The 15514-nt window shown below is 48.7% G+C and overlaps 1 protein-coding gene across 7 annotated transcripts in view; it reads left to right on the top strand.

Moving 5' to 3' along the window:
• Window positions 1-15150, top strand: part of USP54 (ubiquitin specific peptidase 54) — a 158955-nt gene extending 143805 nt beyond the window's left edge. For 4 of the 7 annotated variants that reach the window (XM_083364159.1, XM_083364160.1, XM_083364161.1 and 1 more), the window contains exon 23: window positions 13082-14652. In XM_083364159.1, coding sequence (XP_083220285.1) covers window positions 13082-13635 — 554 coding nt within the window. In that variant the 3' untranslated portion in view covers window positions 13636-14652. Of the gene's footprint in view, window positions 1-1974; window positions 2105-13081; window positions 14653-15005 lie in introns of those variants that run through there. The other 3 variants (XR_014492701.1, XR_014492702.1, XM_083364163.1) reach the window with 3 other exon arrangements.
• Window positions 15151-15514: the final 364 nt, after the last annotated feature.

Genomic DNA, 15514 nt, shown 5'->3' with positions numbered 1-15514 from the left:
GTATTGGGGCTAAGAGGGAGGACAGCTTCATAAGATTAAAAACTATGGCAGGTGATGGGTCTTTCTGTAGAAGAGGAAGAAACATTCTTCCTTCCAAACCCTGCAATTGCCTTCAGAAGTTTGGGAGGGAATGGGAGATTCTTTCACTGAGAGAAAAATACTATTTTTATCTTACCATACATTGTTCCATAGAGTCAACTGCAACTATTCATTTGCTGTGAAGGATAGTAAAGAGCTGCCCCTGAATCAGTTTGACTAATTAAGTTAAGTCTAATCATCATTCCTATTCTATTCTATGATGGTGACAAAAAGGATGGTGCTTTTCAGCTGTGTCACAACATGAAACACCTTTATCTTACATTTCCCAAGGAAAAACAGCTGAAAACCTAGTTCGTCCTTACTGCTGATTGTTGAAGGATTCTCTGCATGGGTGATGGCATATGGGTGCTGGTCCAAGAGATTGCATCAATGACACAGTCACAGGAAAAGCCACACCTTCTAGAGATATACTGTGCTGTTAACATCTTTGGCAATCATTTAACAGCAACCATTCGGCAGTCTGCTTTCCTGTACATTAACTCTGAATGTGATATTTGACTCTATTGATGGGTTGTAAGTGTAGCCAATTCCTAACTCTTCATGCTAGCCAAGCTTAAACTTCATACGAGCATCTTCTTAGCAATAACAATAGAACTTACTTATATACTGCTTCATGGTGCTTTACAGCCCTCTCTAAGCAGTTTACTGAGTCAACAATCTGGTTCCTCATTTTACCAATCTCGGAAGGATGGAAGGCTGAGTCATACTTGAGCCAGTGAGAATTGAACTGCATTCAGCAGAATTAGCCTGCAATACTGCATTCTGACCACTGCGCCACCATGCCACTTGGGGCATCCTTTCTTGTCACATACAGGTAGTGCTCAACTTATGACCACAATTGAGGCCAGAATAAGCAAGGTAGTTGTGAATTGAGCTCAGTTTTACAACCTTTTTTGCCATGATTTTGTCAAATGTCCAGCTAGTGAATCCAGAAAGGAACTCCTGGGACATTGTTCTTCCCAAAAGTAATATTTTTATTGAATACACTGCATTGGTACAAAAGAAGCAAAACCAGCTCTGAATTTCCCACTCCACATAATGTCCACATAATTAAACTTGAAATCCCCCTTTGGCCATCCCCTTCAGTCCATTGCGATGTCCAATCACATACACCCCTTTTGTTATGGGAACTGCTTGAATTGTTCAAACACCTGTGCAGCATGACCTTGAAGGAGGGAGCAGGGCCTCATAATCTGCAGATTCTTGGTGTTCCATTCCCATCCCATGCGATTCAACCACCTCCCTCCAAATTATTGTCAAGTTGAGAGGAGAGAAGAAACTAGGTGAAAAGCGAATAACGCTTGTCATGCCAATCCCCCAGAAGAATGATACATCTGTAATTAACACAAACACACAAATTCATAAACATGTACAAAGCACTGTTTCACTTTGCTCACTTAGGGTACCTGGCATGAAACTTCTTTATTAGTCTAGCCGTTCTAATGTCCTTTGCCATCATCCATTTTGTGTCCACTACAGGATAGCCCTTCCACAGCACAAGGTATTGCAACTTTTCCCGGTGGTGTCTAGAATCCAAGATACCTTTAATCTCATAGTGTTCCTTCTCTTTTATAAGGGCCGGAGGTGGAGGGGGTCCCTCCAACTGGCCTTAGCTTTGAATCTTAAGCAGACTTTAGTAGACTGCAATGAAACACTGGGTAGACCCACCTAACACTTCTCAGCATCTTTAGCTCCACTGTCACTGGATTTATAATTTGCACAATGGAGAAAGGACCTATATACTTAGGACCAGTCTTCTTACAGAGCTGCCTTGGGTTTAAATACTTCAACTACTTTATCTCCTACCCTGAAATTCCTTTGAGGGGCTCTCTTCCAATCAGCTTGCTTTTTCTGGGCCTCTCTTGCTTTCCCTAGTGCCTTGTACACCATAACCCATGTGCTTCTCAGAAAGTCCATCCATTCCGCCAGTGTTGTAGAAGAGGAGGTCCTGGGGAGAAACTCGGGCATGGCTACGAACTCAACCACCATAGCCAACTTAAATGGGGTAAGTCTTGTGCTGCCATGCATTGATTTATTATAGCTACCTCAGCAAACGGCAGCAGCTCAGCCCAGTTAGTCTGCCGATAATTTATCTTAGGTATTGCTCCACTTTTGAGTTAGCTTTTCTGCCACCCCATTAGTACTGGGATGAAAAGTGGAGCTAAGCCCCTAAGATGAGCCATTAGGCTCACGAACTCCCAGAATTTTGCAGTAAACTGTACCTCCCCCAGTCTGAAATAATCCTCTTTGGGATCCCATGCAGTCTAAATGTGCTGCATGAACAATTTTGCTAGGAGCTGGGCTGAGTGCCTGCTTGGAGAATAGGTCAGCAAAAGTCCATATGACAGTGTTCCCATCACTCTCTGGCAGCTCAACTATGAAGTCCATGGCTATCCTCCTGTGGCAGGGTTGGGTTGGCTATTGGCTGCAGCAATCCAGGAGTTTTCCCTGGCGATCACTTCATAGATGAGCATACAGGGCGACTCGCCACATAGGATTCTATGTCCTTCATCCTTGGCCACAAAAATTGTCTTTTTATAAGGTGCAGGGTCTTTACAAATCCAAAGTGCCCCTCTGGCTTCGCGTCATGACTCCCTTTGTAGTACCATGGTTCTCTAGCTGGCTTGGACATACACTTTACTCCCCTTCCGTGCTAAACCTTGCTTCAGCATCAAGTCTCTCTTATGCTTTTGGAACTACTTATCCCCTCCCAGGGCTTCTCCTAATTGCTGGATCAGTAAGTCTCCTGATTGAGGGGAGTCCTTCTGTGGCTATCTCACGTGTGCTGGTGCCGCAAGTTCTTAGATGGGATGACAGAGTTAACTATCTCTTCCCTAGTGCTCTTATATTGAGGCAGGTGTGAGAGGGCATCGACAAAGAAGTTTCCCCCCCCAGCAAATAACGTGAGGAGCCTATCAGACTTCATTAGAAAACAGGTTCCTTAGTGCTCCCAGATTCTTGCAGTCGGTCCAAACTTTGAACGGGACTTTGCTGCTCTCTAAAAACTGTCTCCAGGCTTTCCGGTTTGTCACGCAGGCGCTATGGATGGCTGGGAGACTTGCTGTCTCTCCCCCATCCAGTTTTGCATCACTGGGGGGCCCTGAAAAGGGCCAAAAATCTCCCCGAAGAGGCAACCAGAAAGGAGGGGCGCTCGCTGGATCGTGGGAGAGCCACAATACTTGTTAGATCTGGCGATCCCTTCAAACCGGGGGACGAAAGGACCGGCCATTATGGCTGGTCCCTAGGCTGTGAACAGCCAAAGTCACATTTTCCACCAGGCAACTCTTAAAGCAGCGCGGAAGAGACTGGGTGAGATCTACCTCTTGTACAAATTATCAGTTTAAGCAAGAGATAGCAGATACAAAGAGGAAGAGAGGAAGTATTAAATATTGAAATAAAAAGAAATTTTGATTACTACTTAAAAAAACAACTGAAAATTAGCAAAAAGGAAGGATATCATATTGTATCCTTAATTTGTTGACATAGAGGGTGAGAAGTTAAGTAAACGGGATGTGTATTTTGAATATTAGATTTTGTGAGGAATGGTGATAGATGAATTGCGAGTATACTAAAAATCTTGGGAATGATAAATATCAAATGTTAAATCTAAATGTTAGTGGAGATTAAAATTGAAAAATCGATTAGGTCATTGATTGTCTAAAAGATTGTATGTTAAAACAATTAGAATATGTATAAACTAAAAACTATGGATATATGTAAGAGTTATTTTCTATGTGATTGATAGGATAAAACTTGTCTTTAAATCTACAAATAGACAGTATATATGAAGGGAAAAAAGGAAATGTTTATGGTAGCAATTTGAAATCTGTACTGCTATCTGTATGTAATTGAATTACTACCACCACGTTGCTTTTCAAATATGTGAATGTAATATTAGAAAATCAATAACATTTGTAAAAAAATAAAAACACTCCAGATGAGGAGGGCCCAGCTGACAGTGTAAGCCTTCTTCTCCCAGATGGCCCACCATCTCTTGGTGTCAGACAGTTTCTGAGACATATAAGCGCAAAATTGCACCTCTCCTCTTCCATTTCTCTGCATTAAAACTGCCCCCACGGCCTGGATCACAAACTGTTCGTCTAGGTTCTGGTGTCTCAATATTGGCTCAGTGGCAAAAAGCTCTCTAGCTTTTTGAAAGCCACTTGGCACTCAGTCCAGTTCAAGGGTTGACTAGGGCTTCGTCCCCTTCCCCATTTTCAGTTGGGTTTGTGATGGGTAGGGCTATCTGTGCGGATGTGGGAATAAATTGCCTATAGAAGTTTGTAAACCCCAGGTTGCCTTCTGGTCTGTGGGGCCACCCATTCTAATATTGCCCTCACCGTTCCCGGGTCCATTTCTACTCCCTCCCTGGAAATATGGTAACCTAATTAGTCTAAACTGGTCTTGTGCAAGTCACATTTGGATCATTTCAAGTACAAATGGGCTTTTAGCAGCTTCTCTAGCACAGGTCTCACTAGCTTTATGGGCTTTTCCATGGTCTCAGTATAAATTAAGATATCACCAAGTACACCAGTACCCCTTTATACAGATGTTCATATAGCATTTCATTTATTAGTTGCATGAACACGGCAGGTGCCCCTTGCAGCCCAAAATTGATAGCACCCCAAGGGGCAGTTGAATGCAGTCTTCCACTCATCCCCTTCCCTAATCCGCACTCGGTAGTACACTTCCCTTAAATCCAGCTTGGTGAAAATCTTCCCCTTGGACAAATAACCTGACATGTCAGTCATTAAGGGAAGGAGGTACATGTTCTCCAAACAAATGGCATTTATCCCCTTTAATCCCCACATATTGTCAGGGACTCATCTTTCTTTCTTTGCCTTTGGTTTTGGTGGCTCTCGCTTTTGTTTGTGCCCTGGTGGTTACTTGTGTTGCTAGTTGGTGGGAGGGGATGACTGGCCTGATTATATCTGACTTAGAGCTATCATATTGAGGCATTCTAGATTGTGCATCAGCTGGGAATTTTTTTCCCCTGGGTGTTATTTCAGAGTGAAATTGAAGCAATTAAAATATTGCGCCCATCAGACTTGTTTGGGCAACAGCTTTCAGGGAGGTTTTAGGGCCTCTAGATGTTTGGCCCCCTCCAGGAAGTGTCTCCATGTAAATAATGCCCATTGCACTACAAATGGGAAACAACCCTCAGTGTTGGTGAGGTTTTTTGGACGTGTAGGTGCATGGTTGCAGGGGCCCCTCTTGGTTTCCTTGTAGGAGAACAGCCACATTGCTGGCATCGGCTTGGATGACAGAAGGAGTGTTCAAGTCTGAGTGCTTTAGGACCACTTCTCAGGGAGGGCTTTCACCACCCATGTCTCAATCAGTGCTTGTTCTGGGCCAGGTCGATCTCTACTTCCTCTGCTAGGATGTACCAACCATGGAGAGTGGGAGGGGGGCATTCCTGGAGACACAGGTATTATAGCTTTCGTCACTCAGTCATCCTTGAAATAGCTTTCTTGTGGCCAGTCAGTTAATCGAGACATCAGCTCACAAAATTCTTAGGTGCACTCAGCCACTGCCCCCCTCCTCCCTTGTAGGATGTTTTTGATGCAGCTAGGGGGTCTTCGAAACACTTGTGGAGGGCAGCCATGAAGTGATTATTTCTCAGCTCCGGGGTGTTGTCATTGTGGAAGGTCACCGTCCACTGGGTAACTGGCCCCTCCAGGGCCATGGTAACCCATTTCACCTTGGCTCCTTCGGTGGGTAATTCCGGGCCATACTCCAACATGTAGGTCCAGGCCTGGGATAGGAAGAATCCCAGTTGCTGGGGAGGTCTCTGTTAAACTTCACATCCGGGGGGTGCCTTGTGGGCTCGCTTTCCCCCTGCGGCTGGTCCCATAGGTACTTGCTTCCAGGCAGCCACCCCCATTACCAGAGAGGTGGCGATTGCCACCATTGGGCTAGCTGAGATACTGGCCATCACAATAGGATGGATGTTACATCGCCAGCTGCGTTGAGGCAGGGGGGTAGATGTGCATCAGGTTGCCCCATCCAAAACAGGGTTTTGCAGCTTTGAGGTTCTCTAACACACACACCCCACATGAACTTTATGGCTTGTTCTATCATCCAGTCTGCCCAGTTGCTTTCTCTGCACTCATCACTTTCTTCCTCCAGCCCTTCCAGCTCAGCTCGCTTTCTACGTTGGCGGCTGCCTCTTCCTCCGTGGGTGAATGTTACTTACCCCTTGGAGTTTCTCTTCCCACTTCTCTTTTCTCCCGACCCCTAGGGATCATCTGGTGTCTCGGCTGGCCGTCTTCCCCCAGCCACTCAGACAGATCCAGTCCTCTGGAAGGGGGTCTGGTAGACGCATCTCCACAGGTTTCATTTTCTTCCTGGTCACTCCCTTGAGTTGACATCATATGCACGGTCCCCACAGTAGAGGTGTAATCCTCTCCGGGTTGACTAAAAGTGCAGATTCTGCTTAATGTCAGAGCTGCCCCAGTTTGCTCTCTCAAAGTAGGACTCGTGACTCAGAAACTGTTTGCAGCAAAGTCAGGCGGAATCTGCTGTTCCTGCACAAAATACAAAGCTATTCTTTCCAACTCCTAATCCCTCCCCCCATGACCAGTTCCCCCAGCCAGCCAATGTGATGCCGGTAAGATGTTTTCAGAAGCTCTGAGGTGTGAAACTGGTAATATTCCATTCTCAAGGCAAACAATTGAAGAACCTTGTACAAGCCAGTTTGCTGATTGGGTCTGTTGTGATTCAGGGCCAGCCTGTGGGTCCGGCAGCCGGCTCGGATGTCTCGGATGACTCAGACGAGGGGGAGGAGGAGGGTGTTGAAGACGAACTTGCTGATGATGGCTTGGAGGCTTCGCAGAGCCCCCAGCCAGGGCCCTCTTCTCAGCTGCGCGAGCCCGACAGTGCGGATGATGATGACCCACAGCTGGCCCTGTTCAAGGACGCCCGACGCAGGAGGCAGTCAAGCAGGAACAAGCAGAGAAAGGCTGTGGGACTCCTCGGAAGGAGGCACAGGGAGGCCACGCCCTGAACTCTAATAAAGGGAGTGTTTGGGGAAGGGCTGGTTGCTGAAAGCAACCGCTCCGTTTGAGGATCACAGTTCCAGTGTTTTGTTGTTTGTGTAATAAATCTTGGCTGACGCCTTCCAGCTTCAGACGCTCTCCAGCCTCTGCCGTTTGTACAGGGGTTGCCTTTCTGCAAGGCCGGTAGTAGGCTGGTTCAGAACAGTTTGCTTTCAGCCTCCCACCCCTTACTACTAAGATGGAGCAGCTACGTGCCGAGAATGCTCAGCTCACTCAGCAACTCACTTTGCTGGCAGCTCAGGTGGCTCAACTGCAAGCTCAGGTACATGCTGCACCCCCACCCAGGAGGAAATGTCAGATAGCAATGCCGGATAAATTTGCTGGCAATCCAGAACTGTTTCCTGCCTTCCTGGGACAATGCCAGCTTTTTATCAGCGTGAGAGCAGCTGATTTCCCCACTGACCGGGATAAGGTGGGATTCGTGTTAAGCCTTCTTTCGGGGGATGCAGCTCGTTGGGGCACGCCTCTGCTGGCACAACCTAGCCCTTTGTTGGATAACTTTGTGGGGTTTTGTGACCATATGCGCCTAATGTACGAGGACCCAATTAAGACGCAGACTGCCACCCGACGCCTGAAAGCTCTGAGGCAGGGTCAACGCCCCCTACAGGCCTATATCAGCGATTTCCGGCTGCTTAGCCAGGATTCCGCCTGGAATGAGGCTGCGCTCGTGGATGCCTTCCAGGATGGGTTGTCGGAGGAGATGTTGGATGAGCTGGCCCGCGTGGACATTCCCTCAGACCTGAATGGGCTGATCCATCTTTGCCTGCGGATCGATGCCCGGCTGCAGCAGCGAAAGAGTCGCCGTGCCACCCCACAGACCCCTGCCGTCCCTGTTGTGCGTGAGCCCCCAGTCCAAAGGGAGGAGCCAATGGAGCTGGGTGCCGCCAGGTCTCGTTTATCGGTGATGGAAATGGACAGACGACGATCGGGGGGGTTGTGTTTTTACTGTGGGGACCCTGGACATTTGGCTGCTTCTTGCCCAAAGAAGCGTCAGCGGGCATCAGTGACCAAGCCTGCCCCGAGAAAGTCCCCTACTTTGCTGTCGGGAAACGCCCCGAGCCCGATCTAGACGGTGTGATAGATCGGGCGACCCACAACCACACTGAGCGACGCCGTTCCGATGGTGCCTGTGAACCTCCACGGCATTTGATTTTGGAGGCACGTCTGATCCTTCCTGGCAAGCCAGAGGGGATTCCAGTCCATGCCTTAATTGACTCTGGGGCCACCACAAACTTTATGGACTCAGCCTTTGTGGCCAAATGGGCTGTTCCCCAGTGTCCGGTGGATCCGCCCATGTTAGTAGAGACTATCGATGGTCGAGTGCTCCTGTCCGGGCCTATTACGGCCACCACGCAACCAGTGTGTATGGCCATCAGTTCCCATGTGGAGGCCATCCAGTTCTACATCACTTCGGATCTGCACTTCCCTGTGGTCTTGGGACTGGCGTGGCTCCGGGCGCATGATCCACAGATCTATTGGTCTCAGAACTTGGTCACCTTCCCAAGCTTGCAGTGCGTGGACAACTCCTGCCATATCTGTGCCGGCCAGGTGGAGGGTTCCCCAGGGGTTTCCTTGCCTCCCGAACTATCCGACTTTGCTGATGTGTTCAGCGAGTCAGAGGCGGATCAATTACCCCCGCACAGGCCCTATGACTGCTCCATTGATTTAGTCCCTGATGCGCCTCTCCCAGTGGGGCGTTTGTACTCCATGTCGGAGCCCGAGTTGGCTGCATTGCGGGACTTCCTGGAAAAGAATTTGGCTCGCGGTTTCATCCGGCCCTCGTCCTCGCCAGTGTCTGCGCCCGTGCTCTTCGTCAAAAAGAAGTCGGGCGAGTTACGGCTTTGCTGTGACTACCGGAAACTCAACGCCATCACGGTGCGCAACCGTTACCCGCTGCCCCTCATCCCCGAGCTCTTGGACCGACTTCGGGAGGCTAAGATCTTCACGAAACTGGACCTGCGTGGAGCTTACAACCTCGTCAGGGTTCGGCCGGGTGATGAGTGGAAGACGGCGTTTGGTACTCGCTATGGACATTTTGAGTACACGGTGATGCCGTTTGGCCTGACCAACGCCCCCGCTGTGTTTCAGCATTTTATGAACGACATCTTTCGGGATCTGTTGGACCAGTTTGTCGTGATCTACCTGGACGACATCCTGATCTACTCCCCGTCGCGTGAAGTGCATCATCAGCATCTCCGTCAGGTCCTGCAGCACCTCCAAGAACATCGGCTGTTTGCCAAGTTGGAGAAGTGCCAGTTCTACCAGGTGACCATCGATTTCCTGGGTCACCGCATTTCCCCTGAGGGCATCGCCATGGAGCCGAGTAAAGTTGAGTCGTTGCAGAGTTGGCAACCCCCGCGTCGCGTGAAGGATGTTCAGCGACTTCTTGGATTTGCCAACTACTATCGAACATTCATCCCTGGCTTTGCTGCCTTGACAGCCCCCCTCACCCGGCTCCTGCAGAAGAAGACTCGGTTCCAGTGGAACGCACCAGAACAACAGGCGTTCCAGGCTTTGAAGGACGCCTTCATGAAGGAGCCCATCTTGAAGCATCCTGACACGCAACGGCCGTTTGTCGTGGAGGCGGACGCCTCTGACATTGCCATTGGGGCCGTGTTACTCCAGGCAACGACGCCCAGTGGTACCCTTTTCCCTTGCGCGTATCACTCTCGGAAATTGAACCCCTCGGAGCGCAACTATACCATCTGGGAGAAGGAGCTGCTGGCCATCAAGGCGGCGTTCGAGGCTTGGAGGCATCATCTGGAGGGGGCGCGGCATCAAATCGAGGTCCGGACGGACCATAAGAATCTGGAAAGCCTGCAGACCGCTCGGAATTTGAACCAACGCCAGATCCGGTGGTCTCTTTTCTTTGCGAGGTTTGACTTCCAGGTTCGGTACATACCAAGTGGGCACAATCAGAGAGCGGATGCTCTGTCCAGGAAGCCCGAATATACCCGAGTGGAAGACAAGCTTCTGCCCAGGACAGTGATCCCCGTCGAGTCTTTTGCTGCGGTGCGGGAGCCGGTTGATATACGGGCTCGGATCCGGGAGGCGCAGCAGCAGGAGGCGTGGGTGGCTCAGCGGAAGGAGGAGGTGGGGCTGGACTCGCCTTGGACGGTCACGGATGGACTCTTGTATTATCGTGACCGGCTCTATGTTCCGGGAGGGCCACTCAGGGGACTCGTCCTCAGCCAGTGTCATGATAACCCGGCAGTGGGGCATTTTGGCCTGTTCAAGACTCTGAACCTGGTCTCCCGTACCTTCTGGTGGCCCCGAGTCCGACACGACGTCCAGTCTTATGTCACCTCCTGCATCCCATGCAGGCAGGCCAAGTCAGTGACAGGGGCCCCGCCTGGTTTACTGCAGCCTTTGCCAACACCCAAGAGACCCTGGGGGGCTGTGTCCATGGACTTTCTGACGGATTTACCCCCATCCTCCGGCTTCACGACAGTGTTTGTGGTGGTGGACATGCAAGATGGCGCACTTCATCCCCTGTCGCGGCTTACCGTCAGCTCGCGCCACTAGTCGCATGTTCATCCAACAGGTGTTTCGGCTGCACGGCCTCCCCGATAGAGTCGTCTCCGATAGGGGGGCCCAGTTTACAGCCCGCTTCTGGCAGGAGTTGATGCGTGCGTTGGACATCAAGGTTTGCCTCTCGTCCGCGCATCATCCTCAAACTGACGGGGGAACCGAGAAGGTCATCGGTATCCTGGAGCAGTATCTGCGCTGCTACGTCAACCTGCAGCAGGACAATTGGGTGGACTATCTGGCCATAGCCGAGTTTGCCTTTAACAACTCGCAGCACACCTCCACGCAGATGACACCGTTCTTGGCCAATGTGGGTTATCACCCCCGGTTTTTCCCCCCTTTCTCCCGTGGACTCACCGGAGCCGGCAGCGAACGACTTCATGGCAGAGTTACAGGCGATCCAACGATTGGTGCGACGGCAGCTGGAGAAGGCCAAGGCCGACTACAAGAGGTTTGCCGATCGGTCGAGACAGGATACGCCTCCACTATCGGTGGGGGATCGGGTCTGGCTGTCCACCAGGAACCTACCATCCACACGGCCGGCAAGGAAGCTGGATCACCGTTACCTAGGACCGTTCCCAGTCGAGGCTGTCATCAATCCGGTCGCCTATCGTTTAACTCTGCCACGTTCCCTGCGCGTGCACCCAGTCTTCCATCGGTCCCTGTTGGTCCCCGAGCAACCGGCTTGTCCACTCCGCCAAGCGGAACCTCCCCCATCAGGACCTCGTGATGGAGGCAGCACCCCCGAGTACGAGGTCGCCAGCATCAGGGATTCCCGTTGGCTGAAAGGTCGTTTCCAGTACCTGATCGAGTGGAAAGGGTACGGGCCGGAGGACTTCACCTGGGATGATGCGACCGCCGTTCATGCCCCTGCGTTGGTGACTGCTTTTCACGAACAATTCCCATCCCGACCGCATCCGGATCGGCAGACCCGGGGGAAGGGCCCTGCGGTGCGGGATAGTGTTGTGATTCAGGGCCAGCCTGTGGGTCCGGCAGCCGGCTCGGATGTCTCGGATGACTCAGACGAGGGGGAGGAGGAGGGTGTTGAAGACGAACTTGCTGATGATGGCTTGGAGGCTTCGCAGAGCCCCCAGCCAGGGCCCTCTTCTCAGCTGCGCGAGCCCGACAGTGCGGATGATGATGACCCACAGCTGGCCCTGTTCAAGGACGCCCGACGCAGGAGGCAGTCAAGCAGGAACAAGCAGAGAAAGGCTGTGGGACTCCTCGGAAGGAGGCACAGGGAGGCCACGCCCTGAACTCTAATAAAGGGAGTGTTTGGGGAAGGGCTGGTTGCTGAAAGCAACCGCTCCGTTTGAGGATCACAGTTCCAGTGTTTTGTTGTTTGTGTAATAAATCTTGGCTGACGCCTTCCAGCTTCAGACGCTCTCCAGCCTCTGCCGTTTGTACAGGGGTTGCCTTTCTGCAAGGCTGGTAGTAGGCTGGTTCAGAACAGGGTCTTCCATTGTCACTTTTCCCTTCCCATTCCTTTCCCATTCACCATCACCTCCCTATTTCCCATCATTTCATACACAGGTGTGGTTTGCCTCAAATGCCTCCCCCCTCCCTTCCCCTTTGATGGCAGGAGCCCAGCAAGACACCAGGCCAATGATGGAGATCTTAACATTAACATAGACAGTAGTTAACACTTACCTAACACTTGCCACAGCCACCCAAGGGTCACAGTCCAAACTATGGTCGAGAAAGTAGCTCAGTACTGATTGGCACAGACTGCAGAAGCTGCTAATTAAATTCAGGAATGAAGTATGTGATGGCCGTTATTGCATCTTATATTTCCTGCTAAGGAATGTTTCCTGCTGAGCTATTTCAGGCTTTCATTAGATAAGCTTATCAAAGCAAATGATTTGGTCAGCTGTAGTTCTTCTGTTAAGGGACGCGGTGGCTCAGTGGGTTAGGACGCTGAACTTGTCGATCAGAAGGTCGGCAGTTTGGGTCGAATCCCGAGTGCCGCGTAACAGAGTGAGTGCCTGTTACTCGTCCCAGCTTCTGCCAACCTAGCAGTTCGAAAGCACGTAAAAATGCAAGTAGAAAAATAGGGACCACTCTGGTGGGAAGGTAACAGCGATCCGTGCGCCTTTGGCGTCTAGTCATGCCGGCCACATGACCATGGAGACGTCCTCGGACAAGCGCTGGCTCTTTGGCTTTGAAACGGAGATGAGCACCGGCCCCTAGAGTCGGAAACGACTAGCACGCATGTGCGGGGGAACCTTTACCTTTACCTTTTTTAGTTCTTCTGTTATGAGTAGTCTAGAATTATTTTTTTGTGTTAGGATTGATATTAAAATGCAAAGTCTCAAACTCCTTTCATGATATGAATTTTTTTTTTTGCTCTTCAACTATGGATAGGTAAAATAATATACAATTTGTTCATTTTTCAGGAAATCAGAAGAATATCCAAAAGTGTCTAACTGTGCCTGACAGGAATGCAGCTTTCCACCCAGAAGATAAACCAAGTGTGCTGCTGAATTATGAGAATCCTATTTACAAACAGGACCAGTCTTCTCAAGGGCAAACGTTTTTTAATACATTTTTAGACAGTGGAACGTCAAACGCTTCCAACTACCGGCTACAGCGAAGTCATGCTGGGCAAGAGATCGCAGCAGCATCAGAGAGTGACACAGCGCATGGGGACACTCTCACCCAGATGAGCGAGGACTCACAAGAGCCTCTGCCCCAGTGGCCGCTCCCTCAGGGAAAGGATGAGGCTGGTGCTTTGGGCTGGAAGTGGTCCCCTGGCAGGGGTTACGCCACAGTCTCACCTGGGACTTCAAGACACAAAGGCTTTCAGAGTGGCTGCCTGATTTCCCAGCAAGCCAAGGTCCAAGGCCCGAGGCGGGTTGACATGCCCCCGGATGAAGACTGGCGGCAGCACACCCTTGCCCCGCTGCCTGCCACAAGAAGCTTCTTCGTCCACTCTGGAAATGCCCTGTAAAACCCTGGCCTGTGCAGTGGTTCCCTCCATGCACAGCCATGACTGGTGAGAGGGCACCCTTCCGTTGGGCTGTTCCTTTTGAAAGAGGCCCTTCTCTGAACTGAAGATACTGAAATGCAGTTAAAAAGATAGCAAGGTGTGTTTTTTTCCAGCCAGTTTTGCCAGCTTTGTCTTTAAAATAGTTAATGATTGCCGAAAACTAACTGCACTTTATTTTTTTGTATGTACTGCTGTTTATAAGAACTTTTTCAGCAATTCCATTCCTAACCTTTTGCTATAAGAAATGGTTTAAGGCTCACTTGCAGTAGAAGAGAGGGCAAGATTTGCTTTTGGACTAAAATTAAATCCTCTGATGTCTTCTATAGGCTGTATTTGGTGAATTTGTGTATCATGTTAAGTAGCACTAGAAAGCCTGTGTGCCAACTTTCAATTCAGTGTTATGTTCTCCATTACATGCTGTGGGGAAGATTTCAGATCTTTATACAGAATTAGCAATGCTCATAATTTAGTAAGATATAGGCACAGATAACTCCTATAGGGGCTAGGGAGGGAGTGGTAAGAAGATATGGCACCAGCCGATTTCTCTTTTTTTTCCAAAGTAGACTAACAGGGTTTAAAGTAGCACGTTTAATAAGCACAGAATCATTGTAACTATTTTAGGCTCTGACATACTTGCCTTTGTAAGTTTTCTCAAAGAAATAAATGAAATAGTTATGTTTATTGAATGATTATTAATTACTTTCCTATCTTCTGAAAGGTATTTCCCAATTTTGAGTTCTTTTACTGTTTTTTTTCTCTTTCTGGTATTAAATATTTTATGGGTTGACTTTTATAATAACTTACTTTGTGAATCTAGCTAAAATAAGGTGATTCATATGTTTTATAAGATTATGATTTACAATAGAACCGTTGTGAATGATGCAGACAAAATACACATTTAAAGGCCCTGTTAAGAAGTTAGTGTCCTCATCCTGATTTTCATTCTGTTTTAAGGTTCACATTTTTGTAAATCAGGAGATTTAGTTACAATTATTTAGTCAAATGAGTGGTGACATTATGTCTATGTTCTTGGATTTATATAGGAATGATGACATGTGTGACTTTTTAAAATAAAAACTCATACATTTAGCATTTTTCCTTATATTAACATTGCAGAAATTCAGGATGGATATTTTGTAAATGCCAAATGAAACTAGAGTAGTATGAATTATATTACAATATAGTAAGCTCAGTAAATTTAGTGAATTCTTGGCACTTGGATTGCAAGTTGCTCCAAGAGTTAGAGAGCCAACTCCTGTCACCTTAGCCAGTAGTCGCTACCTTTTCACACTACAAATTGCCCCCCACCTTTATGTATTTCTAACCTTTAGAAAATTAAGCAGTCCATAAGGCCATGAAGATTTGGCAGTGGCTTAGTCTTAGCCAAGTTGGTCTTCCAACAGATACGGGTGATGATGTTTCAGCTATTATCTCCACATAAATGAACGAGTATTGTGGACTTAATGCATCCTGACAGCTACTCCACTGCATGGGTTCAGGAGAGACAAAATATTTCACAAGTAAGTAGTTCTGGCCAGAACACGTTTGTTTCTGATCCTTAAAATACAAGGTAGCAAACTATGACAACTTACCTCTTTAGCCTCCTGCAAGTATCCTTTCATACCCTCAGGCCACCTATCATTTCTTTCCTCAGAGCAATTAATCTGGAATTCCAAAATAGTAAGGTAATTTTTGTTTTTCATCTCTAGCACTTTGGATGCTCTTTTTATCAACTAGCTTGCAATTTGGGGAAAGGGGGGAAATTGTCTTTGCTTATCCCAAAGGAACATATAAATACAGTATAATTGTAAGTGGTGTCAGGAAAGTGACAGCTCAGAAT

This window comes from Vipera ursinii (genome assembly GCF_947247035.1).
Source record: "Vipera ursinii genome assembly, chromosome: 5".
Lineage (NCBI taxonomy): Eukaryota > Metazoa > Chordata > Lepidosauria > Squamata > Viperidae > Vipera > Vipera ursinii.
This window is presented reverse-complemented; position numbering and strand designations above follow the sequence as displayed.